Source organism: Mobula hypostoma, chromosome 11 (genome assembly GCF_963921235.1).
Source record: "Mobula hypostoma chromosome 11, sMobHyp1.1, whole genome shotgun sequence".
NCBI lineage: Eukaryota > Metazoa > Chordata > Chondrichthyes > Myliobatiformes > Myliobatidae > Mobula > Mobula hypostoma.
This window is the reverse complement of record NC_086107.1, coordinates 21,641,745-21,669,340: the sequence shown is the minus strand read 5'-3', so window position 1 is coordinate 21,669,340 and position 27,596 is coordinate 21,641,745. Positions and strand designations below refer to the sequence as shown.

General features: G+C 40.0%; 1 protein-coding gene across 2 annotated transcripts in view; it reads right to left on the bottom strand.

Annotated features, from left to right (window-relative positions):
• Nucleotides 1–27,596, bottom strand: part of luzp2 (leucine zipper protein 2) — a 427,971-nt gene that overhangs the window by 131,574 nt on the left and 268,801 nt on the right. For both annotated transcript variants that reach the window (XM_063061752.1, XM_063061753.1), the window contains 2 exons: nt 5,276–5,338; nt 5,103–5,165 (listed from right to left, as the gene is read on the bottom strand). In XM_063061752.1, coding sequence (XP_062917822.1) covers nt 5,103–5,165; nt 5,276–5,338 — 126 coding nt within the window. The remainder of the gene's footprint in view (nt 1–5,102; nt 5,166–5,275; nt 5,339–27,596) is intronic.

Here is a 27,596-nt window from a genome sequence, read left to right as displayed (position 1 = left end):
TGGTCAGGTCAAGGAGGAGGTTCTAGACTAAGATCGATCTAACCAAGACTTCAGTGGTGGAGCGGGCGGAAGTTAATGGTAGTGAAGGCAGAGGAAGGGAAGGGTCTACAGATGACTTGCAGTCCATTATCACTGGACCCTGACACCGAACTGTCCAAGGCTGTGTGGTGACTGCCTGTGCATCAACCTTCCTACAGTAGACAAAGCCACACACAGGCATTCTCCATCAAGGGAATCCACCCTTAAATCCTGGTTACGTCTATCCCCAATCAGCCTCTACAGCCACCTGAAGACCCATTAATAAACAACGTTTTAGGAGAAAATCATAGTGGACTGAGTAATAATAGCATTGTGTAAGTTTTCCAAGTTCTCATTAAGCCAGTGGATGCTAGAGTCAAACATCCAAGCTGCCTTTCACGTCTCATTTCAAATACCTCGTGTTGGCATTAAGCATCCCTGGGTCAAGTAGATACATTGAGAACATAGACAGAAGACAATGTAGATGGAGCAAGAAAAACAATCCACTGGTGGAACTCAACAAGTCAATCAGCCTCTGCGTAGGGAAAAGACTGTTTAATGTTTTCCCTAGAGTTCCTATGTCAGGATGCCAGCTCTCAACCAAAAAGGTTTACCATCCCTTTGCCTTCACATGTGTTATGGGCACATTGAGTTCCTCCAACAGTTCATTTGTTATTTTAAGTAAAGTTTAAGTTTAAATTTATTGTCATTCAATCTTGTATATACTGTATATACCACCAATTGAAACTACATTTCTCCGAACTAAAGTGCACAACTTAGTACATCAACACACACACACACACACACACACACAGAGACACACACACACACACAAACACAGCACATAAAGTATAATTACCACAAACAAATTAAGAAATAATAAGGTGCATTTATGACGCCTCCTGCCTGATGGTAGGGGTCAACAAGATTGTGGGACAGATGGGACACATCATCAGCAATGCTAAGGACCCTGCTTAGGCAACACTCCCGGATGGGTGGAAGAGTGTCACTGATAATCCTATCAGCTGTCCTTACAATCCTTTGCAGGGTGTTGTGGTGACATATCTTGCAATTCCCATACCAGATGGTGACGAAGCTAGTCCGGACACTCTCAATGGTGCTCCCGTAATAATTGGTTAGAATGGTGGTGTGAAAAGGAGCCCATTTTTCTCAATCTCCTCAGTAAAGTAAGTAACTAATAAATTTATTAATAAAGTTATTTACTCTGGTTCAGGAGCATGATGGTTGAACATAATTGTTCCTAAATCTGATGCTGTGGGACCTTTACACATGATATAAGAGCATTTGTCATTGCAACAGTTTAGCAGTTTCACCATCTGCCATATCAACTCAGGACTTGCACCACCAAATTCAAGAACAGTTACTACCCTTCAATCATCAGGCTCTAGAACAAAAGGGGATAAATTAAGGACTCTTTTATCTTGTTATTTCATGCGCATTACTTATTGCTACTTATTTATATCTGCATTTGCAAAGTTTGTTGTCCATTGATCCTGTTCACAGTTACTGTTCTATAGATTTGCTGAATACGTCTGCAGAAAAAAAATGAGTTGTATGTGGTGACATGTATGTACTCTGATAATAAATTTTACTTTGAACTCACAAATGCCTACCTCATTCAACTCTAAACTTATGGCAATTCTGAGCACATCTACTAAAAACTGGATTATGATAACTTACATTTTTCTTAAGTTGGAAAAAAAATCCCCTTTGGCTTCATTGGATATTTAGATTCATGCTGAATTATAAATCACTCTGTTCTCATTTCACCTAAAATTTACGACACCTTTTAAAATATTCTTCCTTTAGAAATGGGACAATTGATGTGATTTATTTTCTTCCAACCATAGGATAAAATTTACCACATGACTAACCCAGAGTATAGCACATTTGAATGTAAACTTCACAACCAGAAACATGGCATTTATTTCTTACGTTTCTTATTGATTCTAAAGTGTATCTAAGTAAATACATGTGCTGTGTTGACATACAGGTTGTCCATTATACCCGCCTTACTCCCATTCATATGCATTATGGCATCTTGCCCAGAACTTCTCCAATCTTCATTGTAAAACCAAGGTCAAAATATAGTAAAATTTTCTTTTCTTGATTCTCCTTTAATGATCCATTTTGCCATTCTTTCATGGATTAACTAAAAAAAACCTTGAGGCATAATGGTTTTATTTGTTAATTGCCAGCATTTTGTGGTGGTAATGGCAGTAGAACTCTTATCATTTGCTCTGTGAAACTGACAACAGATTTCTGATTTCCAAACACTTATGCAGTTTAATTACAGCAGATTCAGCTCCCCTGCATGGACTACACCAATTACAACCCTCTCCCCTGCAAGCAAGAAAAAAACATTTGAACTCAAGTGAATCTAAGCACTGTCAAGAACCACTGAAGTAAAAACCCAGAGTTCTCATACTGTACTTTGTTTTATTGTCTGTGAATTTTAAGATGGTGACAATGACAGATAAACAATGTGCCTAGCTCCAAATTGCGGTCACGTGTGTGCATTACAACTTCCATGCATAAAAATGGCAAAATATGATGGATTTTAAAACAAATACATTTTTATGTTTTAAGATGCTCATTTATGATATTCCTGCTTTTAGTTTATATCCCAGTCTTTATTTATACCTCTGTAAAAGATTTTAAAAGCAAGTTGGAAATTGTGTTTTCAGCAATTTTGTTTGCTGCTAAGAGTTCTCAGCTGTTCTAACATTATCACACTTGATGTGTCCGAGGGGATCATTTGAACTGATCCCTGGCAGCAACACACTTTGGAAAATCGGAAAGTCTCATTGGATCTTTGTAGGCAGAAACGCTCAGAACCATTGCCAAATAATGGCCACACAATTTGGGTCAATACCTAAAACTATTCTACTCACTACAAAAAAATTAACCAACTACTTCATAAAAACACGTGAATTTCTGGAATTCAGAAACTAAAATAGAAAGTGCTGGAAATTGTTTGCGGTTAAATCAAAACTTAAATTGCTGACGCAACTAATTCAGTGATCATTAGAATTTTGCTAATAGTACCTTTTGTGAATATTTTTATAAAATCTCTAGATGTGATTCTGGAAAGTGGATTGTTTCCATTGGAAAATAAAACTCCATTGTTTCTAGTTGGTCTATTAAGAGAAAAAAAACCTACTTTATTTGCCATAATTCTCAACATTAAAACTAATTTTATTCAACTACATTCCCCATTATTAATTAGTTCATTTTACTTCAAAGCTATATAGAGATGGGATTGCAAATCCTTTAAAAGAAATAAAAGCTTTTATTATATAATATACTATAAAGTATAGGTGATGAGATAGAGATACATCTCTACCAAAAAGATGTAAGGCACTCCTTTCCTCCACAAGCCTGCAGCTCATCCTTGGACAAGGTGTAACATCTGCATAGCTCCCCTGATCAGGGTCACGTGAAGCCACGGAAGCAGGTAGTGGATGGTCGTAAGAGAAGCTGGTGCATATTGCAAGTCCTGGGAATGTAACCACTGAAGCCTGGTAGACAGTCTCTGAAGAGTATTGATTAATGGTTGGGACAACCCATCTTGTGAATGCACTGCCCAGGAAAGACAATGACAGACCACCACTGCAGAAAAATTTGCCAAGAACTATCATGAAGACAATGATTGTCCATGTCATACGACACAGCATATAAAACTGATGACTAGGAAAAAAAACAGTAACAGAATAATAGAAATACTCATTAGAGCAGTCAGGAGCAAAACTTAAGCTAACTCAAAAGTCATTCAAAATTACATTAGCTCAACCACATTTGTCACAACTGTTGCCTGATTTGTTGATTACTTGGAGAACCTTTGTTTTGTTTTAGATTTCCAGCATCTCTAGTATTTGCCTTCATGGGAAGAAAGTTGAAAATTTCAAATAATAGAGCGCATAGCTTTAAGGTGAAGGGGGACAGTTGGCAGGTTTTTTTTTAACACTGAATTGTCCCAGCAAAGTGGTAGAAACAGATACAAGCAATATTTGAGAGGCATTTAGATAATCACATGAACAGGCGTGGAATGGAAGTATGTAGATCATGCATGGTCTGCATTGATATCATGGGCTGAATATCCTTTACCTGTGCTGAACTGTTTTATGTGATATGCTCTAAAAAAAAATAATCAGCTGTTTTGAGTGGTGATGGTGAAAAATAATTTCACCAGAAATAATGTCTGTAGTTCTTCCTGATCAGTTGTACCCTCACTGGCCACTTTATTAGTAACCTCCTGTACTTAATAAGGTAGCCATTGAGTGTATGTTTCTGGTCTTCTGCTGTTGTAGTCCATTCACTTCAAGGTTCAACACGTTGTGCATTCATAGATGCTCTTCTATGCACCACTGTTGTGACACATGTTTAACCATGTAACCATATAACAATTATAGCATGGAAACAGGCCATCTCGGCCCTTCTAGTCCATGCCGAATGCTTACTCTTACCTAGTCCCACCAACCTGCACTCAGCCCATAACCCTCCATTCCTTCCTTGTCCATATAGCTATTCGAGTATTTGTCACTTTCCTGTTAGCTTGAACCAGTCTCCTCTGTCCTCCCTCGTTAATGAGGTATGTTTGTGCACAGAAACACCACTCAGTGGATATTTTGTATTTTTCACTGTTCTCTGTAGACTGCTGTGCATGAAAATCCCAAGAGATCAGCAGTTTCTGAGATACTCAAATCACCCCAAAGGGCACCAACAATCATTCCACAGTTAAAGTCATTCATATCATATTTCTTCCTCATTCCGATGTTTATTCTGAACAACTGAACCTCTTGACTATGCCTGCACGCTTTTATGCATCGAGTTACTGGCACATGATTGGTTGATTAAATATTTGCATTAACAAGAGTGTATATAGGTGTACCTAATACAATGACCATTGAATGTAGTTTTATGACTCAGAAGTTTTCATCCTCTATATATTTGGAAATGATATTTAATCTGTACTTGTTCAAAAATGGAAATATTAATAGTCTTATCATAGTGTTACACCTTACCTATGTAAATCATGCTGATTCATGCAATTGTGGTCTCACCTTAAAAATCAAATCCTTCTTCCCATAGCGTAGCTCCTTAAGCTGTGACTGGATCCTTTTGGACTGCAGAAGCAAGATAAGAAGGATAAAAAGTATCAGCATTAATTTAAATGCCTAAAGATACTTCTAGCTTATTCAAGTGTGTCTACCAAATCATGACAAAATAAACCTACCTCTTCTGCGTGAATGCCACACTGCTTGTTCCCAGACAGAAGTTTGTTTTTCAGACTTTTATTCTGTGTAAGAGAATTACTTCATTATTTCAAATGCCTTAAATTATTAAAACCTGCAAGTAGAATGAATATTTTATGATCACTTTGTAAAGGTGAAGTTATCATTCCCCTGTTTTACAAATGAGGCAGGAACTTCATGGTAATTTTTTTAGGTTTCTTTTTAGATTCAAATTTTGCATCTATCTCTTTCTTATTTCTGCTTGGTAGAGTTAGATTGTGTTAATCAGATTAATAACCATGGAGGTGTTTTTGCAGTCTGATTATAGTGAATGCAAACCACTTTTCAGCAATTCCTTATCCACTTTGTCCTGTTCGTACTATGTATAACCATATAACAATTACAGCACGGAAACAGGCCATCTCGGCCCTTCTAGTCCGTGCCGAACTCTTACCCTATCCTATTCCCGCCGACCTGCACTCAGCCCATAACCCTCCATTCCTTTCCTGTCCATATATCTATCCAATTTAACTTTAAATGACAACATAGAATCTGCCTCAACCACTTCTGCTGGAAGCTCATTCCACACAGCTACCACTCTCTGAGTAAAGAAGTTCCCCCTCATGTTACCCCTAAACTTTTGTCCTCTAATTCTCAACCCATGTCCTCTTGTTTGAATCTTCCCCACTCTCAATGGAAAAAGTCTAACCACGTCAACTCTATCAATCCCCCTCATAATCTTAAACACCTCTATCAAGTCACCTCTCAATCTTCTACGCTCCAAAGAATAAAGACCTAACTTGTTCAACCTTTCTCTGTAACTTAGGAGATGAAACCCAGGCAACATTTTAGTAAACCTCCTATGTACTCTCTCAATTTTAATGACATCTTTCCTATAATTCGGTGACCAGAACTGTACACAATACTCCAGATTTGGCCTACCAATGCCTTATACAAATTCAACATTACATCCCAACTCCTATACTCAATGCTCTGATTAATAAAGGCCAGCAAACCAAAAGCTTTCTTCACCACCCTATCCACATGAGATTCCATCTTCAGGGAACTATACACCATTATTCCTAGATCCCTCTGTTCTAAAGCATTCTTTAATGCCCTACCATTTACCATGTATGTCCTTTTTTGATTAGTTCTACCAAAACGTAGCAACTCACATTTTTCAGCATTAAACTCCATCTGCCATCTTTCAGCCCACTCTTCTAACTGTCCTTAGATCTAACTTCTAACTATATTCCCAACAATTCTGAATAGTTCATCTTCAGACAAATTTTTGATAAGGTAAGCATTAATAAAAAGGCTTTGGTTCTCAATTACCATTTCTTTTGTGATGGACATTGATTGCTGCAGCCTGCTTCCCTTGTTTGGTGGTAAGACAGGCGGCAAGGCAGCAGTTTTGCATTGGTTGTAGCTAGGACTAGCCCTCAGTCCTCAGGCTTGTGTTGTAGTATGGCGTCCGATCTCAGTTGGTGTTGGCCGCTCCTGTTGGTGTTGCCCTCCAGTGCTAGATCAGTGGAATTACAGACTGGATTGCCAGGAACCATCAACTTGCGGGACTTGTCTCTCAGGGACTTGGACTAAAAATTTGTTTTCTTGCACGATAATGTTATTTTTTTTCCCCTCCTTTCTTGGAACGCACGTGTAAGTTTTTCCTCCTTGGCCCCAGAGGAATGTTGTCTCATACAGCTGTATCCACATATGGTTTGAATAGCAATTAAACTTGATTTGATTTGAATTGATTTGAAATAGTTTATTTATTTATTTATTGAGATACAGTACAGAATAAGCCCTTCTAGCCATTTGAGCTGTGCCGCCCAGCAATCCCTGAATTAGTTGTTCAGTCCGACTCTTCGTGACCTCAAGTACTCCTGCACACCAAACCTTCTGCTGGAAACTGCCTCTCTAAGATCCCCCAAGGTCATATGCATTTCCCTGATTTAATCTTAACCTAATTACGGGACAATTTACAACAAATATTAACCGACCAACCGGTACAACTTTGGACTGTGGGAGGAAACCAGAGCATCTGGAGGAAACAGATGCAGTCATGGGGGAGAATGTGCAAACTTCTTACAGGCAACAGTGGGAATTTAACCCAGATTGTAACACCCATGCAGATTTATTTAACTAGGGGAAACAAAATCAATATTTTGATGTACTTTAAGTGGCGAAAAAGGATCATTGGCGAGTTTCTATACATGAAGTATTGGCCTTTTTGAATGATTAACAAATTTACGTTCCTCACACAATGCAGTGTATTACAATGCAGTACATGTGTAACAACATTATAATTTCTGATCCAACCTTTCCCTTCTTTCTGGGGTGCAGAATTTTGACCTGAATTGAACAAAAGTGGAAATGGCACCTCATCTGTTACTCTGTATGCTTTTATTTAAAACACATTAGCAGTTTCTACTTTGCCTGTGTGGTCATGATGATATCGCTATGGTAACAAAAAGCATAATTCCGGAAGAAATATCTGGCTGGTTCATACTTCAGTGTCTCATAATTTGTTCCAGCAGTAAATCTGCCCTTGAGATGATACTCCGTCATGACAAAATGACTTCCAAGAGCAAGCTGCATGTAATTTAAATGAGGCAAAACCTTATTTTCATTTGTTTGTTTGTTTAGTTCTTCCATCAAAATCTCTGTGAATGAAGAAGCAGCACAACTGGATCAGGCAAACCAATATGTATGTTTTGAATATCATTAAATTTTCAGATCTACTAACTAGCTTGCTGATCAAACTTCAAAAAGTCAGTAGTGATTTTATTGCATCACTTTAATTAACCAGATCATTTGTAAATTCCTGTATTTGTAACTGAACTGTTATAGGAGAAGTATTATTGTAGGAAAAAAAAATCGGTTTTCATTGTGGAAATTATATTGTGAAAGCATTGTAAACCCCAAATCCTCGGCTTTGCCTATTGCCTGTTGCCAGGGCCGGGGTCGAAACTCTCGGCAAAGATGGTGCTTGGTGCTTGGTGTCGCACGGCTGGTGGGAGGCTCAAAGTTTTCAGACGGACTCAAGAGTCGGCTGCGGTCAGGTGCTTCCAGGGTGCTGCATTGGCAAGTTTGCGGCGCTGGAAGCTCATGGCAGGGAGAGTTTTCCTTCCTTCTACCGTCTGCATGAGATGATGGGACTTTTGAGAGACTTTGAGACTTTTTTTACCATGCCCATGGTCTGTTCTTTATCAAATTACGGTATTGCTTTGCACTGTAGTAACTATATGTTATAATTATGTGGTTTTTGTCAGTTATTTTTTAGTTTTGGTCTGTCTTGTGTTTCTGTGATATCATTCTGGAGGAACATTGTATCACTTCTTAATGCATGCAGTACTAAATGACAATAAAAGAGGACTGCGCATCCTCATAATCTAATCTAAAAAAAATCTAACCTTTCCACAATTTAGTCAAAAGCCACATTTGGAGAACAACTAAAGGTTTTTTAAGAACACTATAGCACAGAAACAGGCCCTTTAGCTAACCTAGTCTGTGCTGAACCATTAATCTACCTACTCCCTTTGACCTGTACCCAGACAATTGCCCTCCATATCCCTCCCATCCATGTGCAGTACCTATCCAAGTTTCTCTTAAATGGTGAAAATGAACCTGCATCCACCACTTGTGCTGGCAGCTCATTCCATGCTCTCACCACCTGTGAGTGAAGAAGTTCTTCCTCATGTTCCCCTTAAACATTTCACCTTTCACTCTTAGCCCAAGTACTCTATTTGCAGTCTCACCTAACCTCATTGCAACATCCTTGTAAATTTTGTTTGCACTCTTTCAATCTTATTTACACCTTTCCTGTAGATAGGTGACCAAAACTGCATACAGTACTCCAAATTAGGCCTCACCAATGTCTTATACAACTTTAACATAACACCCCAACTCCTGCACTCAATGCTTTGATCTATCAAGACCAATGTGCCTAAGGCTTTCTTTACCACCCTATCTACCTGTGACACCACTTTTAAGGAGTTATGATATTTTATTCCCAAATCCCTCTATTCCACCACTTTCTTCAGTGCCTTGTAACCTTGTAACCCCTACCCTGACTGGTCATACCAAAATGTAAAACCCCACACTTGTCCATCTGCCATTTTTCAGCCATTTTTTCCAGCTGATCCAGATACTGCTGCAAGCATTGATCGTCTTTTTCACTGTCCACTATACCCCCAATCTTGGTGTCACTGGCAAATTTACTGATTCAATTAACCACGTTATTATCTAGATGACAAAGAACAGCAGACCCAGCACCAAACCCTGTGGCACTCCACCAGTCACAGGCCTCCAGTCTATAAGGTTGATTAGACATAACTTACCACACGTGAACTTGCTGACAATCCCTAATCAGTTCCTTTCTATCCAAATACTTACATATCCAGTCCCTTAGAATACCTTCCAATAATGTTCCCACTACTGATGTCAGGGTCACTGGCTTATAACTTCCTGGCTTATACTTAGAGCCTTCTTAAACAGCAGAACTACATTAGCTATCCTCCAATCCTCTGGCACCTCACCCGTGCCTGATGATGTTTTAAATATCTCTGCTGGACACCCTGCAATTTCTGCACTAGACTCCTACAGGATCAAGGGAACACCTTGGCAGTCCCTGGGAGTTTATCCATCCTAACTGGCCTTAAGACAACAAGCACCTCCTTCTCTGTAATCTGTACAGCCTCACTGCTGCATTTCCTCACATCTATAGACTCTGTGTTCATTTCATGAGTATATATCAATGAAAAAAAAATCCATTTATGATCTCCTCCATCTCTTTCAGCTCCAAGCATAGGTTACCACTCTGATCTTCCAGAGGAACAGTTTTGTCATTGCTATCCTTTTGCTCTTAGTGTATCTGTAGAAGCCCCCAGGATTCTCTTTCAGCTTGTTTGTCAGAGCAACCTCACGTCTTCTTTTAGCCCTCATGATTTCCTTCTGTGTTCTCTTGCATTTATTTTACTCCTCCAGTATCTCATTTGTTTTTACCTGCCTATACCTGCTATGCACCTCCTTTTTTTTTTTACCCAGGGCCTCAATACGTCTCAAAAACCAACATTCCAAAAATCTGTTACCTTTGCCTTTTATTCTGTCAGGAACATCCAAGTTCCGTACTCACAAAATTTCACTTCAACTTACCAGGTACACCTTTGCCAGAAAACAACCGATCCCAATCTGTATTTACCAGATTCTTGCTGATACCATCAAAGATGGCCTTTCGTCAATTTAGGACCTCAACCTGAGGACCAGACCTTTCCTCTCCATAATCACCTTGAAACTAAAGGCATTATGATCACTAGATGCAAAGTGTTCCCTTACGCAAATTTCTGTCACCCGCCCTGTCTCATTCCCTAATAGGAGATATAGTATTGTACTCTCTCTAGTTGGGACTTCCATGGACTTATGAAGGTAACTTTTGACAAACCCTATCACATCTACCTCTTTTACAGTATGGGAGTCTCAGTCAATATGTGAAAGTTAAAATCACCTGCTGTCAGAACAGTCTGTGATCTCTCTACAGATCTGCACCTCTAAATCCCATAGACTGTTGGGTAGTCTATAATTATAATCTCATTAATGCGGTCATATATTTCTTATTCATCAGTTCTACCCATAAATCATCACCAGATGAACTCTCCAGTCTGTCCTCACTGAGCACTGCAATGACATTTTCTCTGACTAATAATGCCTCCACTTCCCCTTTAATCAGTCCTGCTCTATCATGTGCAGAACTAACAATCCTTACCACCAGGATGTTAGTCCTCCTCTATTTCAGCTGAAAGCCATCCCTCTGTACAAGTCCCCCCTTCCCGGGGAGAGAGTCCAATGATCAAAAAATCTGAAGTCCTCCCTCCAGCACCCACTCCTTAGACATGTTATAAGCTGTATGATCTTCCTATTTCTGGCCTTACTAGCTCATGGAATGGGTAACAATCCTGGAGATCCTCTCCTTTATCTTGGCACTTTAATCCCTGAATACACTTTGCAGGACTTTGTCATCCATCCTACCCATGTCATTGGTACCGACATGGACCATGGCCTCTGGCTGCTCACCTTCCAAATTTCAATCTGCGATGTCCCTGACCCTGCACCCAGGAGGCAAAAAACCATCCAGGAATCTTATTCTCATCTACAAAACCTCTTTTCTCTACCCTCAACCAACAAATTCCCTATCACTACAGATCGCTTCTTCTCTTCCCCTACCCTTCTGAGCCACAAAGCCAGACTCAGTGCCAGAGACTGGATCAGCTCTCCCTGGCAGGTTGTTTCCCCATCCCCAGCAGCATAATGGAGGGAGATGGCCACAGGGGTACTCTGCACTGGCTGCCTATTCCCTTTTGCTCTCCTGATAACCACCCAAGTACCTGCCCTTTCAACCAAAGGGGGACTCTCTTCCTGCACCTCCTATCTATTATTTCCTCATTCTCCCTTATCGGCTGAAGGTCATTAAGTTGCAGCTCCAGTTCCTTAACATGGTCTCTAAAGAGCTGCGCTTTGTGCAAATGTAGCTATCGGGGAGACTGGAGGTCTCACAAGGTTCCTACATCTCACCCAAGAAACATCCAACTAACTCTGGACCCATTCATAGTGCACTAGCTATGTACTAAAAACTTACTGGAAGCTTACTTAGAGCCTACACCTCTGCTTGCTCTAGTCTGACCATAGCCAGACCACTCTAACACTCCGTACTCAAACAATGGACAGTCTGCTTATATCTCCTTTCTTTTCATTGGCTCAAACAATGACTCACTCCTAATGACACTTGCAGTTTCAAATGGCTCCTACCCTGCAAGATGACATTCTCTCACTATTTCAAACAGTGATACACACCTGGCAAGACTTGCAGTTTCAAATCCCCCCTGCCTTGCAAGATGCCACTCTCTCACTCCCTACTTCAAACTTGTGTTTAATATTTTATTTCATTCTATGATAACTGGGGAGAAGACACCTTTGCATTTGGAAGAACAGTGGCTCACCCTCACACATATTCGACATGTGAGCACGAATGGAGTTCTTATGATTTGCATCTGTTCGCAAAGATGCTGGTGCCTTCCTTACTTTGAAACTGACCATATGAAAATAGAGCCATGGGGTTAAGAAAATTCATTGTAGGTTGAATTGGTCAATGGAGGACAGAACAGCACCAACATAATGGGTGATCTGAACTGGATGATGCCTGCTGCTCATAGTTCCTGCCTACTCGCACTTGCTTGTATCAGATACAGAGGGGCAATAGACTGACTGGACACATCAGGGAGGCATCTATCGAGGCAGATATTGGAAAGTGAATTCCCCATGTGGAGTTCAGTGATGAAGCAAAATGACAGATCCTGTCGCCCAATATTACTTCGTACTACTGCTGGTCCACATCACTTCATAACATCCTTCTTTGGAAGAGATTAATGCAGTTGGTTGCCTTCACAGCAGCTGCCACAAACGAGCCAAATCAAAATATACAACAAGGGAATTCAGAATAAAAATAGTAGGGAAAATTCATTTGGCAAATTTTGATAAAACATTACATCAGTAGTATAAACATGAGAAAGTCTGGAGATGTTGGAGATCCAAAACAACACACAAAACAATGCTGGAGGACTTCAGCAGGTCAGGCAGCATCGATGGAAAAGAGTACTTTTCGGGCCGAGGCCCTTCATCAGGATTGAAAAGGAAGAGGAGAAGATTCCAGAATAAGAAGGTGGGGGAGGGTAAGGAGGCCAGTTGGAAACGTAATAGATGAAGCCATGCGGGTAGGAAAAGTCAAGAGCTGGATAAGAAGGAATCTGATAGGAGAGGAGAGTGTACAATAGAAGAAAAGAAGGGAGGAGGGGACCCAGGGGAAGTAATAGGCAGGTAAGAAGTGAACGGTCAGGGTGGGGAATAGAAGTAGGGGCGGGGGGGGGGAGTTTGTTCACCAGAAGGAGAAATGTAAAGCTAAATTTTGGTGTTTCCAGTCAGGAATATGCAACTCTATCTAGCACTGAGTACTGTTGCTTTAATAATAGTTATACAGTAAAATAAATGAAATAATATGGGAACATGTCTGATACTTGGACATTGAGGTGAATTATTAGCTTTGTTTCTCTCCCCACAAGAACTTTCATATTGACAGCTTCAGCATTTTTGTTTTTATTTTAATTTCAGATTCTGTGTATCTACACTATGTAGCTTCTGGGCAGTTAAACAGAAGTTAACTATACTGAATTTTAAAAGAAATGTGGGAATAGATCACTCACAGGATGATGAGGTGAATTTTGTTATGATATGCTTCCCACGTCCAGTTTTGCTATCTGCAAATTCTTACTCAGTCCCTAATGAACTGAAAAAAGCAATGATTTTTATTTGCATGTATGACGCCCTTGTTCTGATTTCTGGGTTGCACCTCCACTTTTTCTGTGCATTAAGTGGGTGGGCATGATTTCCACTTAATAATTAGTCATGCTATTCCACATCAGTGATGTCATTTTCAATCAAGCAGAGATTTATCAAAATTGCACTGGACAGTCCGTTTGGATTATTCAGCTATTTCACATGTTGTGAAATGGGATCATTTTTAAAAGGAGTGATCAGACTGCAGTGCATTGCCCTTCAATATCTTTCTTTATCTTTAAATAGGATTGTTGGCTAATACTGCTATAACAACAAGTGTGTTAAAGGGACATGTCAAATTAGATCTGATAGCCAGGCATTCTGCACGCATTTCTTGACTCTTCTATAATGAACACGATACTTAGAGTTAGTTAGTTCTTAACAATTTCTGTATTAAATTGAGGAAGAGTAGTCCAAGTATATTTGATTTGTTGCTCATCTGAATCTGATAATTTATGTAAAGCATCAGCAAAGTATGATGTAGAATGCAGCATTGAAACATCTTGTCAAAAAAATAACCTGCAGATCAATAAATGTATTGACATTTTCATGAAAAGTAAGTATTAATCAACGTTTACAATAAGAAGAATTTTATTACAGACTTTTGTGGCTTTTCAGAAAACGATTTCATTTTTAATTTGAAATGCTAAGTAGAAAGACCAAATAAGACATAAATATGGAACACCAATAGAAATTTCAGTTTGTTTACCTAATGTGTCCACAATGATAAAAGGCAAGGACAACAGAAAAACGAATAGCCCACATTAAAGAGAATCATTTCAAATTAATAATGAGCTCTAAGTATATTGCAGGCAAAATAAGAGGAGAATGAGGTTTTGAAGTTGTTTGATAAGAGATTGATGCATCAAAAGATGCGGATGAAATAGATCACTTCAGTGGAATAACTCTGCAAGCAATTATCACAATGATAACATCTAAATGCCAATGTTTCCTGTTTCTGCACATTTCAAAGGACTTGATATTGCCTATCAAGTGGGCCAGATGAAAATCAAACCCAGCAAGTCACGAAGCATCTCCATAGTTAAGGGAATGCTGAAAGACATAAAGTTCTTCATTGGTGATGACCCATTTTCAAACAGTGCCTGAACAGCATGTCGAAAGCCTGGGTAGATGGTGCAACACTAGCCTCACGGACAAAAAGCAGACACAGCAAATTGCCAGTGGCCTGGATAACATTAACAAGACCACACTGCCTGGAAAACTGAAGCTCTGGTGCTTATTGTTTGGACTCCTTCCCCGGGTGATGTGGCTACTCACGGTCTATGTGGTCCCACTAACAATCATGAAGAAGCTCGAGCCAAACCATCACATCATTTGTACAGAAGTGGCTCGGTGTTCCAAGGTGTATTAATAACAACAGTCTCCATGGTAAAGGAGTCCTTGAACTGCCTTTCACTGGCCTTACAGAGGAATTCAAGTGGTTTAAGGTGCATATACAGATGATGCTCTAAGACTCTCATGACAAGACCATCAGTAACATTGCACGGATCTTATCAACTGGGTGGAAATGGGTCCCAGATGATGTGGTGCAGGAAGCAACAATAGCCCTTAGATACAGAGACATTGTGGGGCAAGTTCAACAGGGCAGGAGCAGATTTGGTCTGGCTGCAGGTGAATCTACCTCGCCCAAGGCCACATTCCTGGAGTGAAGGAAGATTGTAGTTGAGTACATGTGGTGACAAGAAGAGTCAGACAGAAGTGCAAAGGTTATCTCCTTGGCTAAGTGGGGCAGTGGATGGTGCGTGACTGCACTGAGAGGAGGAAAATCAGCTGGAAGGACATATGGGAGATGGAAGCAAACAGACTTAACCTTCTCTTCAGAGCTACATATGTTGTGCTTCCCTCACGAAAAAAGCTCCACCATTAGTTGGGTGAGGACCCAACTTGTGGCCTGATTCTGGCAACCCTCAAGCATATACTGGCAAGTTGCAAAATCAGCCTCATAAAAGGCAGATACACGTGGCATCACAACCAGGTATTGAAGAGTCTGGTAATGTCAATCAAGACCAAGGGGATAGCAAACAACTCCTTGCCCTTTTGAACAACTAATGCTCTGATGCCAGCAGCATTTGTCTGAGAGGGAGGGAAAAGACCAACCAATCTCACTCCAAAGCCAAAAATAGGACAGATGAACATGGCCTGTGACTGGAAAATGTTGGTGGATGTCAATAAACCACTCACCTTTCCACTAGAAATTGCTTCCACCAGCCTTAGGCCAGACTTGGTTCATTACAAATCATCTACATTGTGGAACTCACAGTTCCGTGGGAGGATTCAGTGGTTGAAACATATCAGTGCAAGAGGCTACGCTCTGCAGATCCAGCAGCTGAAGCTCAGCGATGGGACTGGAGAAGCAAAGTTTGTCCGATGGACATAGGTGTAGGGATTTAGAGCCACATCCACCGTGAAATTACTGAAGGAGCTAGGGATCGCTAGTCAGACTCTACAGCAAACCGTCAGAGCCACATCAGAGATGGCGGAAAGAAGTAGTCACTGGCTTTAGATCAAGCATAAAGACCTCTCCTGGATAGCATCAAGAGAGTGGGAAGACACAACGGGGGGCAGGGGGAGTAGGGGGGGGCAGGGTAACTCTGGGGCACCAGAAGTCATCGTCAAACCCTCTGGAAAGGTAGTGGGCTAATCGATGAAAAATGGAGGGAAGATGATGCCCACTTGAAAACACCCGTGTGTCAACCCTGTGCCATTCTCAACATTAAGGCAGTCTCGAGAAAGTGCTCATGACCAACTGGAATGAGGGATGTTGAATTGATTTAATTTCTTACATCCTATACATACATGAGGAGTAAAAATCTTCATGTTACATCTTCATCCGAATGTACAATGTGCAAATTAGAGTAATTTGTGATAAATAGTATGTACAGTAAGATATACAACAGAACAGTCAATATAGCTTAGAAATACAATTCCGTCAGCCTGAATTAATCAGACTGAATACCTGGTGGAAGAAGCTGTCCCAGAGCCTGGTGGTCCTGGCTTTAATGCTGCGGTACCGTTTCCCAGATGGTAGCATCTGGAACAGTTTGTGGTTGGGGTGATTTGGATTCCCAATGATCCTTCGGGCCCTTTTTACACACCTGTCACTGTAAATGTCCTGAATAGTGGGAAGTTCATATCCACAGATGCGCTGGGCTGTCCACATCACTCTCTGTAGGGTCCTGTGATTGAGTGAAGTACAGTTCCCATACCAGGCAGTGATGCAGCCAGTTAGGATGCTCTCAATTGTGCCCCTGTAGAAAGTCCTTATGATTTGGGGATTCATGCCGAACTTCTTCAACTGGATTAACACCTTATCCTGCGTTTTTTGATTTTGACATGGGTCTGAGTGTGGGTTTGTCAAATCTCCAGCTCATTTTTCCACAGAAAGTGTGAGAAATCATACTTACTGATTTTTTAATATACAGTGAAGAATAGGCCATTCAGACTCTTGGAGCCACGCAGCCCAGGATCAGAATCAGGTTTAATATCACCATTGTATGTTGTGAAATTTGTTGTTTTGCAGCAGTACATTACAATACAATATGATAAAAACTATGAACCAGAGAAAGAAATATACACATATACTTCTTACTGTAATTCATAGTTTTTATTATTTAACTATATATAAGTTAAATTAACTTTGTGGCAGCAGTACAATGCAATACATGATAATACATGAAAAATTTAAATTGTGAATTATATTAAGTATAGATATATGTACATCAAATAGTTAAATTAAGTAAGTAGTACTAAAACAGAAATAAAAGAAGTCGTGAGGTAGTGTTCATGGGTTCAATGTCAATTCAAAAATCTGATAGCAGAGGGGAAGAAGCTGTTCCTGAATTATTAAGGCTCCTGTAGCTCTTCCCGGATGGTAGCAATGACAAGAGGGCATGTCCTGGGTGATGGAGGTCCTTAATGATGGATGCTGCCATTTTGAGGCATTGCTCCTTGAAGATGTGCAGGGTACTGAGGAAGCTTGTGCCCATGATAGAGCTGACTGAGGGGAAAGGAAAATAAATTCTGCATTTTCTGGACATCTGAATCAGAAGGAGAAAATGATAAAAGATGTAACTTCAGCTGCTCAGTTCCTTTAACAGAAGTCTAAATCTATGCCAAAGTAGCACTGGGAAAACTGCAGCTCTGAAAGCCCATTACCATTTCTATATTTGTGTTTAGACAGATTCCAGTAGATCAGGTCAATGGCTCAAACAATTGGAACTGCTCAGCTTTGAAAGGAGAAGGATGATTTGAATCTTACAGAGACATATAAAGTACTCAGTGAAATAACAGAAAGTTCAGCCAAAGCAGTATTTCAGGCCAAATTGTGACAGCGGGCAACTGGTAAGAGTTCACAAGAGAAAAGTTCAGAAATGCTGACAAGTACCTCTCTTTTGCACAATGTGACATGAACAGAAGATTCTGCAGGTGCTGGAAATCTTGAGCAACACACACAATATACAGAAAGAACTCAATGAGTCAGACAGGATCTTTGGAAATAAACAGTCAGATATTTTGGGCCGAGACCCTTCATCAAAATTGGAAAAGAAGGGGGCAGAAGCCAAAATAAGAAGGTGGGGAAGTGGAAGGAGTAGGGAGGGAGGTGATTTTTTTAGTATTTGCTGCGACATATTTACCATGAAGGTAGTGGAGATAGAAGACCTTGAGGCAATATAAATACAAATAGTTGTTGTAATATGAAAATACAGATTTCAATGGAAGATTCTCAAAATCTGCAGTTGAGTTGATGACCATTGTGATTATATCCAAATTAGTTCTGTATCCACAGGCTATAATACAGAAGTACTATGTCAAAGGCATCAATATGAAATGTGGCTTCTCTCTCCATAGATGCCAGCTGACTTCTTGGATATTTCCAGCATTATCTGTTTTTACTTCAGGTTTCCAGCATCTGTGGTATTTTATTTTAAAACAGAAGTGACAGCATATGGTATCAGTTTGCAGTATGGCTGCTCTTTCACAGAATGACACAAGGAGAAATGTCACTATTTTGAGTTTGGTAAAGCTGTCTAATTATCTCCATGTCAATGCTCTCTCCCTTGTTAAGCCACTTCACCACAAATATGTATTTAATTCTCCTTAAAAATTTTTGCTGAGGTTAACATTCTGAGAAGGCACTCCAAATAGTGCTATTGACCAAGATGGTGTAATCAATTGTCAACAAATTTTTGAAAACATTTCAAAAATCAAACCCCAGAAATTTACTAATTTTGGACATGACCAAAACACATGGCAGAATTGGTATAAAATGATTGGTTGTATTACAATATATGGTCTGCTATTTTTCTTTGTTAATAAAATTACTTTGATAAAAACAAATTTGCTGATGGATTTGTTTCCACCAACTTTTCATCCAATATCTTTCTAACCACAATTGTTAAATATGAAGATTCACAATGTAGCCTCTGGTTCTTTTGTCAGTCATTTCAAATTTGTGTACCCTTTGTCACAGAAAACACGCATCATTTACTCTATCAAAACAATTCTTGTTGTTAAATAACTCTATCAAATCTCATTTACTCTTTCTGTTCTCTTCATGTCTGTAGGAGTTCTAATCACTTAGTACCATAAGACCATAAAACCATAAGACATAGGAACAGAATTAGTCCATTGATCCATCAAGTGTACTCTGTCACTCCACTATAGCTGATCCCGAATCCTACTCAACCCCGTACACCTGCCTTCTCACCATATGGGATCAGGGAACTATCAACTTTCACCTTAAATATACCCATGGACTTGGTCTCCACTGCAATGCTTGCTGTTAGGGCCATCTGTCAGCCCCAATGTGACCATTCCAGTCAATGCATTGTCCGGCATTGAATATAATTTACTAGATGAAGCTTTCTCACATTTTAGAAAGGTCCAACACACATTACTTTTCTATTCAGTACCTTTATTAATAAAGACTTGTGTATTCTTCAACACGGTTGATCTGCTGTCTCTAAGGTTTTTTTTCATATAGCTCCTCCCCATTAAAAGTGTCAACTGTTTATTTTCCTCCATAGCTGCTGTCTGAACTGCTGATTGCCTCCAGCATTTGTGTGTGTTGTGGGACCTTTTAATTTATTGCCTTTATTATTCATCCTACCAAATTGAATTGCTTCAAAATTTATTCCCTTAATATAGGCCAGTGATCAGATTGTATGCCAGACATTCATTTACATTTCCCTATTAAAAGCTCTGAGGATACATGAAACAAGATAGTGATAATTTTTGTCTTGTACAATACCCTAGTAAATAGCACACATTTTACTACTCTTCCTAAAGCACTGTGTACACTTCAGAATAAATAACTCAAATCGGAAGAATCGCAGCAAAGAGGGAATGATAGAATCATTCCTGTACAGAAGGAGGTAACTCTGAATTTGCACTCCATTCCATTTCTTAGCAGATCCTTCCCCACAGTCCCATTTCTGCATTCTTTCTCCATATCTGTGTGGTAAGTGGCACCAGTCACCAATGCCACTAATGGCAATGCCCAGCTAACAGTTCATAAAACTACTTCTTCTCTATCTTCTTTTAAATCTACTACTAACATGTGTGTGATTGGAGCCTGTCGTTTGCACTTTGATCATGTGTTTTTGGGTATACTGAGTTTTTGGGTGCTTTCGCTGTCTCTGAGGGAATTTGATGTGGCTGAGAGCGAAGTTGAGAACAGAATGTACCTAATGGTGCAGCGTACATCCATGATTGGTTCCAATTCTCGACTAACTTGCCGATTAAAATGTAAAGCAAGATTGAAATCTACGAAGATGAGAGCAGACAGTGAGTCGGTGCTCAGCGGGGTCTGCCTGCATTTGACTGGTCTCCCTCTCCTTCTCACTCGCTGCTGTCAGAGGACGGGGTAGGAGTCTTGGGTCTTGGACAAGGTTTGATTGGCATGGTCTGTGGATTGGACTCATTTTTAAAGGACTCTGCAGTTCATGTTATATGTGTTTTTGGTTTCTCGGTACTCTTTTTTTAATTGCTATTTTGCATGATTTTCATTGTGGCAGACTGGCTCCGCTACCTACAGTGAATGAGCGACACAGCACTAAATTGAACTGAACTGAACTAAACAGAATATTCAAGCAACACACGTCAAAGTTGCTGGTGAACGCAGCAGGCCAGGCAGCATCTCTAGGAAGAGGTACAGACGACGTTTCAGGCCGAGACCCTTCGTCAGGACTAAATGAAGGAAGAGTTAGTAAGAGATTTGAAAGTGCGAGGGGGAGGCGAAGATCCAAAATGATAGGAGAAGACAGGAGGGGGAGGGATGGAGCCAAGAGCTGGACAGGTGATTGGCGAAGGAGATATGAGAGGATCATGGGACAGGAGGCCCGGGGAGAAAGAAAAGTGGGGGGGGGCGGGAACCAGAGATGGGCAAGGGGTATAGTCAGAGGGACAGAGGGAGAAAAAGGAGAGTGAGAGAAAGAATGTGTGTATAAAACTAAATAACGGATGGGGTACGAAGGGGAGGTGGGGCAGTAGCGGAAGTTAGAGAAGTCAATGTTCATGCCATCAGGTTGGAGGCTACCCAGACGGAATATAAGGTGTTGTTCCTCCAACTTGAGTGTGGCTTCGTCTGTACAGTAGAGGAGGCCATGGATAGACATATCAGAATGGGAATGGGATGTGGAATTAAAATGTATGGCCACTGGGAGATCCTGCTTTCTCTGGCGGACAGAGCATAGGTGTTTAGCAAAATAAAAGGACTCTGCGATTTGATGTATAATATTCTGTGTGTTATTCTTTTTTTGCCATTTGCATGATTTGTTCTTTTTTTTTGCGCATTGGATGTTTGATGTTTCTTTGAATGGTTTCCAAGGTGCTTGTTTCATAACAGTCTGCGGGAAGACAAATCTCACGGTTGTATACTGCATATATACTTTGATAACAAATATACTTTAATCTTTGAATCTTTCGAATATCTCTGCAAGTTTTTCCCTTTTGCGTGCCCTTTCTAACTTTCTTTTAAAGACATGGATTGATTTTGTTTCCCCCACTCTTGTAGAAGCAACTTCCAGATCATAAATACTCTCCAATTTTAACTATGCATTAAATTTTCAGACTGTAATCCCCTGTTCCCTGAACTATCCAAAAATAAAAATAGATTCTCCAATATCTACATTGACTAAACCAGTCATGATCTTTTATTCATTTATTCATCTGTTAATCTTTTATCATAATAATAGTGGTCAAAGTCAAAGTAAATTTATTATCAAAGTACTTATATTACCATATGCTCCCTGAGATTCATTTTGTTGCTGGTGTTAACAGGAAAATAAAGAAATACAATGGAATTTATGAAACACTATATATAAACAAAGACTGACAAACAACCACTGTGCAGAAGAGGACAACTAGGAAAATAAAGAAAAAGAATAATACTGAGAACAACAGCTGTAGATTCCTTGAAATGCGTCTGTAATTTGTAGAATCAGTTCAGAGTTTGGTGGGTGAAGTCTTCCACATAAGTTCAGGAGCCTGATGGTTGTAGGGTAATGCCTGTTCCTGATCCTGGTGGAGTGGGACCTAAGGTTCCTGTACCTCCTGCCTGTTGGTAGTAGCAAGAAGAGAGCATAGTCTGGATGGTGAGGGTCCTTGATAATGGATGCCTCATTCTTGTAGCAGTGCTCCAGGTAAGTGTGTTCAGTGGTGGTTTAGAATGATGAAGATCAGTGAGGTCAATGGCTTGAAAAAAAAAGAACTTCTTAGCATTAAAAAGGAAAATAATCATGGAACTTCTTGGATTAAAAAAAAGTTAAAGTGAAGCAGCAGGACATTAAACTGAATGACTACTTAGAGCTAAATTGTGATGGCAAGGCAAGAAAACTGAGCAAGAATGACAGAAGAGATAAATTCAGAAGTATTGAGAGGAAGCAATTCTTTGGAAAACACAATAATCAATATCTGGAACAGGTTTACAGGTGGGAATGCAGACAGAAACCTTTAGGTCATTCAACTGAATGTTTGTAATTTAGATCCCTAGGTTTTCATAGAAGATTGGATTTAATAGCCCTTGATCACAGCAGGGAAATCACAATGAGTCATTGTGATCTCCAAATAACTTCAGTAAAGACTGACCTTTCAAACTCAGGTATGGATACTGTAGTATCAAGTTTCAGTACTGACATCCTTTAAAGAGTCAGAATGATAAGGTTCAAAAAAAAGCAATTTGACCCAAAATGCGATGTCATCTCTTGGTGGGGAGCCATTGTATTTTTTCGATTGTTTGTTATGAAGCTGTGGAAAGATTACATGTGGGTGTGTGGAGGGCCAGATGGTGGGATGAGTAGGGAGTGGGAAAGAAGGTGGAATCTTGCAAAAATGATAAAAATGGAAATTGCACCCCATATTGTAGTAATTTTGAGGTTGGACTTCTGAGACTGTACTCAAAACTTTGCGTATCATTAGAGTGCAAAATCAGCCTTGAACAAGTGAACCTGGTCCATGTTATAAACCACACCACTTAAATAAGATAGAACTCTAAAAATACTTCTGTAGCACAGATAACTTGGTTTAGTTTAATCAATGAATTGAAAACTAGTTTCTTAATCATTCACAAACCAACACGTGTAAATTGACTTTATGTAACTGAAGGTGACTGTTAAAAGATTATACAAAATAATTTATCATTTATTCTAGGGTTCCATAATTTCCATAGACCATATGTCCAAAAGACATAGGAGCAGAATTAGGCCAAGACTGCTCCGCTGTTCCAGCATGGCTGATTTATTACCTATCTCAACCCATTTCTTCTGCCTTCTCCAAAAAAACAGAGCTCGTCTGGGATTTGAACCCAGGACCTCTTGTACATCAGACCAACATATCCCAAAGTGAGAATCATACACCCAGACCGAGTAAAGTAAAAAGTAATGCCATTAAAACATCTTTAAATTATGCTTTTGGCACAGTTATGCCAAAGGAAAAATAAAGTTTAGTCTTGAGATTGATTTGAACCTGCAAAGTCATGCTTATTCATTTGTGAAGGCTACAATCAACACAACTCTAGGAAATTCAGTAGCTGCAATCAAGAGTGGATGGCATAGAAGTTCAGCAGATGGTGCTGATGCCGTGTAGCTCCAGTGACCTCAGCCTGTGTCGTCCGGTTTCCTCTCACATCCCAGAGACATGAGTGGAGGTTTGTAGCAGGAGAATCAGGGTGGAGTTGATGCTCATGTGAACGAGAATAGATTACAAGGGGAACGAGTGAAAAAGAATGGGAGTACTTTGAGCTGGAATGGTCTTGATGAGCAAAGTGGCTTCCTTCTATTTCATGAGAAATATGAGAATGTAAGAACACATAACTAAATTCAATTAATCTGGGTCCTGTCATGGAATAATACACACACACGCACACACACACACACACACACACACACAACGCTGGAGTAATTCAGCTGGTCAGGCAGTTTCTATAAAGAGTCAACATTTTGGGCTGAGACCCTTGGGTGAAAGGCTTAGCTGATAGGGGTAACAATTTGGGATCAGTCCATCACTGGTGAATCCCCCTCCCCCGCCACCCATTTGGGCACATCGACAAGGAGAGCGTCGCAGGATAGCAGCATTCACCACCCCCGGCCCTCATCATCCATGCCATGCTCTCTTCTCGCTGCTGCTATCAGGAAGGAAAAACATGAGCCTTAGGTCCCACACTATCAATTCAGGAACAGTTATTACCCCTCTAGATTCAAGTACACTTATTAACAATGTATATATAAATTATACAACTTTGACAAGATTACTCACAGGTGCCCACAAAACAAGAAACCTGAAAGAACCCAATTAAAGAAAAAAAGAATAAAAAATACAAATAAAAGACCAACACCCAACATGCAAGGGAAAGAAAAAAAACACAAATCAGGCAAACAATTTTGGTTCGGAATGTTGTGTTTGCTTCAATTGTTTCCAGACCCCGGAGCAGCCCAGAGTAGGCCCAAAGCCTTGCTTATCAGTTCATCATATTATTAGGCATGAAGCACAGCAGCCAGGGCAGTCTTCATAGCCTCAGTGCCATGGAGAGAGGAGTGACTATCGTGGAGAACGAGTGAAATCAGCTCTTGCCTTGGATCCTGACAACCGATCATTTCAGTCTTTCTGAGCTGGCGTTTAAATTGACCAAACAGCGGAACAGCGAAAGGCTCAGGCACCTTGGAGAGAGGAGTGAACATCCTGGAGACCAAGCAAAATTGGCTCTTGCCTCTGATCTGGGCTGACGTTTAAATTGCCTCAACTATCAGGCTCCTGAACCAGAGTGAATAACACTGAACTGTTTCCACAAACTATGGACTTTCACTTTCATGTTCCAATTCATGTTCTCAATATTATTTATTTATTTATTTATTTTAAAATTAAATTTGTATTTGAGCCATGTGTTGTCTTTTGCACATTGGTTGTCCATCTTCATTGTGTGCAGTATTTTATTGATTCTATTGTCTTTCTTTGTAATTAATGTGAATGCCTGCAAGAAAAAATCTCGAAGTAGTATATGGTGATATATATGTACTTTGATAATAAATTTATTTTGAACTTGGAACTTCGAGAATGAAAGAGATAAGTGCCTACGGGCAGGTGGAGGAGTCATGATGGGGGTAGTGGATTGGAGGGTATCAAACCAGAGTTCAACTGCCAGTAATCAGCAGGGGTGAGGAAAGCAATAGATCATCAGAGTATGTGATCAATGATATCGGATGACGATGATGAAGATGTCTATTGGCGGGAGGGTTATTATCAATGATCAGTGATTTGAGATGATAGGAAGGGAGAATAGGTAAATGGGGTGAAGAGTGTAGCAAGGAAATAGATTACTAAAAGGGAGCTCATAATGGCCTGTATTTCACTGCCAGACAAGAACCCCTTCAAGAATCATTAAAATATGTTGCATGGGTATCCACAGATGACATGGGCATATCAAGGGCTCAGGAGGAACATTATGAACAACGGAGCAAGCTCTCAATTTTCAACTATATTTATTATGCAGTACTGAAAAACATAGCCCTATGACAGGGGTTCCCAACCTTTTTATGCCTTGGGTTTCTACCATTAACCAAGAGGTCCGTGAACCCCATGTTGGGAATGTTTGTCCTATGAGATCCTAATTTGAGAGCATTCATTTATAGATCAGCCCCAAGGTCCCGCAATTGAATGGGGCAGTGGAATTCTCTAAAAGCGATCAGTGCGTTGTTGGTGATTGGTTCTGTAAATGGATTGGCTTCTAGACTATTATTTTTTAATAAACTATTATGAAGATCACACAAACTCAATATGTGCTGCAATAACTTGAGTTTGAGATTCCACAATAATTTGTCAGGGTTACACTGACACAGGGCAAATTTCAACACATCCATCCCTCCATGTTCACTTAAATAAAATTCCTGCTCTTGGAAATAATCTTAACTCACCCAGGATACAACTGTTGAGGTCATGCAATGATTTGGTTGAAAAGTATTTTATAGGCAATGTCACTTGCATGCGATGAAACATAAATAGTGCTCTCTGAGCCAACCCTCGTTCAGCCTCCCGCAGTTCAATATGAGTTTGGCTTCTGCCAAAATTGCTTCCAGTGAACTGGAGATAGGGGCTAACTAATTATCCTCTCAAGCAGGCATTTTCCTTTGCTCTTTTATAAAGCCATCTCATCACCAAATGTTTACCCAGCAGTACTAAATCAATCTTAAATTTATTCGTATTTTCCTTTGCTGTGCACATTATTTCTATTTGTTTAAATTCATGCTGTAAACAGAATACTGTTGATGACAATAAGCTGGGGAGTGTAAGCAGATGCAGACGCAGTGCCAGAAATGAACCAGGCTTCACTCTGCAGGTTGAAGCTACCTCCCAGAGTCATTGAGACTTTCCCATGGAAACAGGCCCTACGGCCCAGCCTGGCCATGCTGATCAAAGTACCTTTCTGAACTTCTGACCACTTTCTTGATCCTACCACATTCCACAAGCACAAGGGTCTTTAAAGTTATAGAGTCAGTTTTTGATGGGTTCTCTATAGTATGAGAGAGACCCCACACCCACGGTGGAGTAACATAGAATATAGAGCAGCACAGGAACAGGTCCTTCAGCTCATGTTGCCTGCGCTGGGCAGGATGCCTAATCAAATTAATTATTTCTGCCTGAACATGGTCCATTTCTCTCCATTCCCTGCATATTTATGTGTCTATTGAGAAAACTATCAAATGCCACTGTCATATCTGCTTCCACCTCTATCCCTGTCGGCCTAGTTCAGTACTCCCAGTATAAATACTTGCCTGCAAATTCCCATTAAACTTCTCCACCTCTCACCATAAATGCACGTCCTCTAGTATTTGAACAATGGGATACTTACAGTACTTGGTTGGGAAGGAGGTACAGGAGTCTTAGGTTCCTCACCACCGTGTTCAGGAACAGTTATTACCCTTCAAGCATCAGTCTCCTGAACCAGCATGGATAACTTCACTCACCTCAACTCTGAACTGATTCCACAACCTGTAGAATCTCTTCACTATCTTTCTACTCACATTCAAGGACTCTACAACTCACGTTCTCAGTACTATATATGATCTTTATGTGCACAATTTGCTTGCTTTTTGAGTATCAGTTATTTGTCAGACCTTCTGTAGTTTTTTTCTCATCGACTCTATTGTATTACTCTATTCTGCTGTGAATGTCTGCAAGAAAATTAATCTCAAGGTTGTACATGGGGACATACTGTATATGTACTTAGATAATAATTTTTTTCTAACTCTGAACTTTGAACTGTACTTGAAAACTCAACTGTGGGAAGGAAATTACCCTGAAAATTGACTCTGAAGCTTAATTAATCCCTTTATCTGATCTGACAACCCATTAATGCTATCAAAGGTAAGCAATTACCAATTTCTTTCTCTCCATAATGGACCTTCCTGTGAATAGTGATAAACCGTC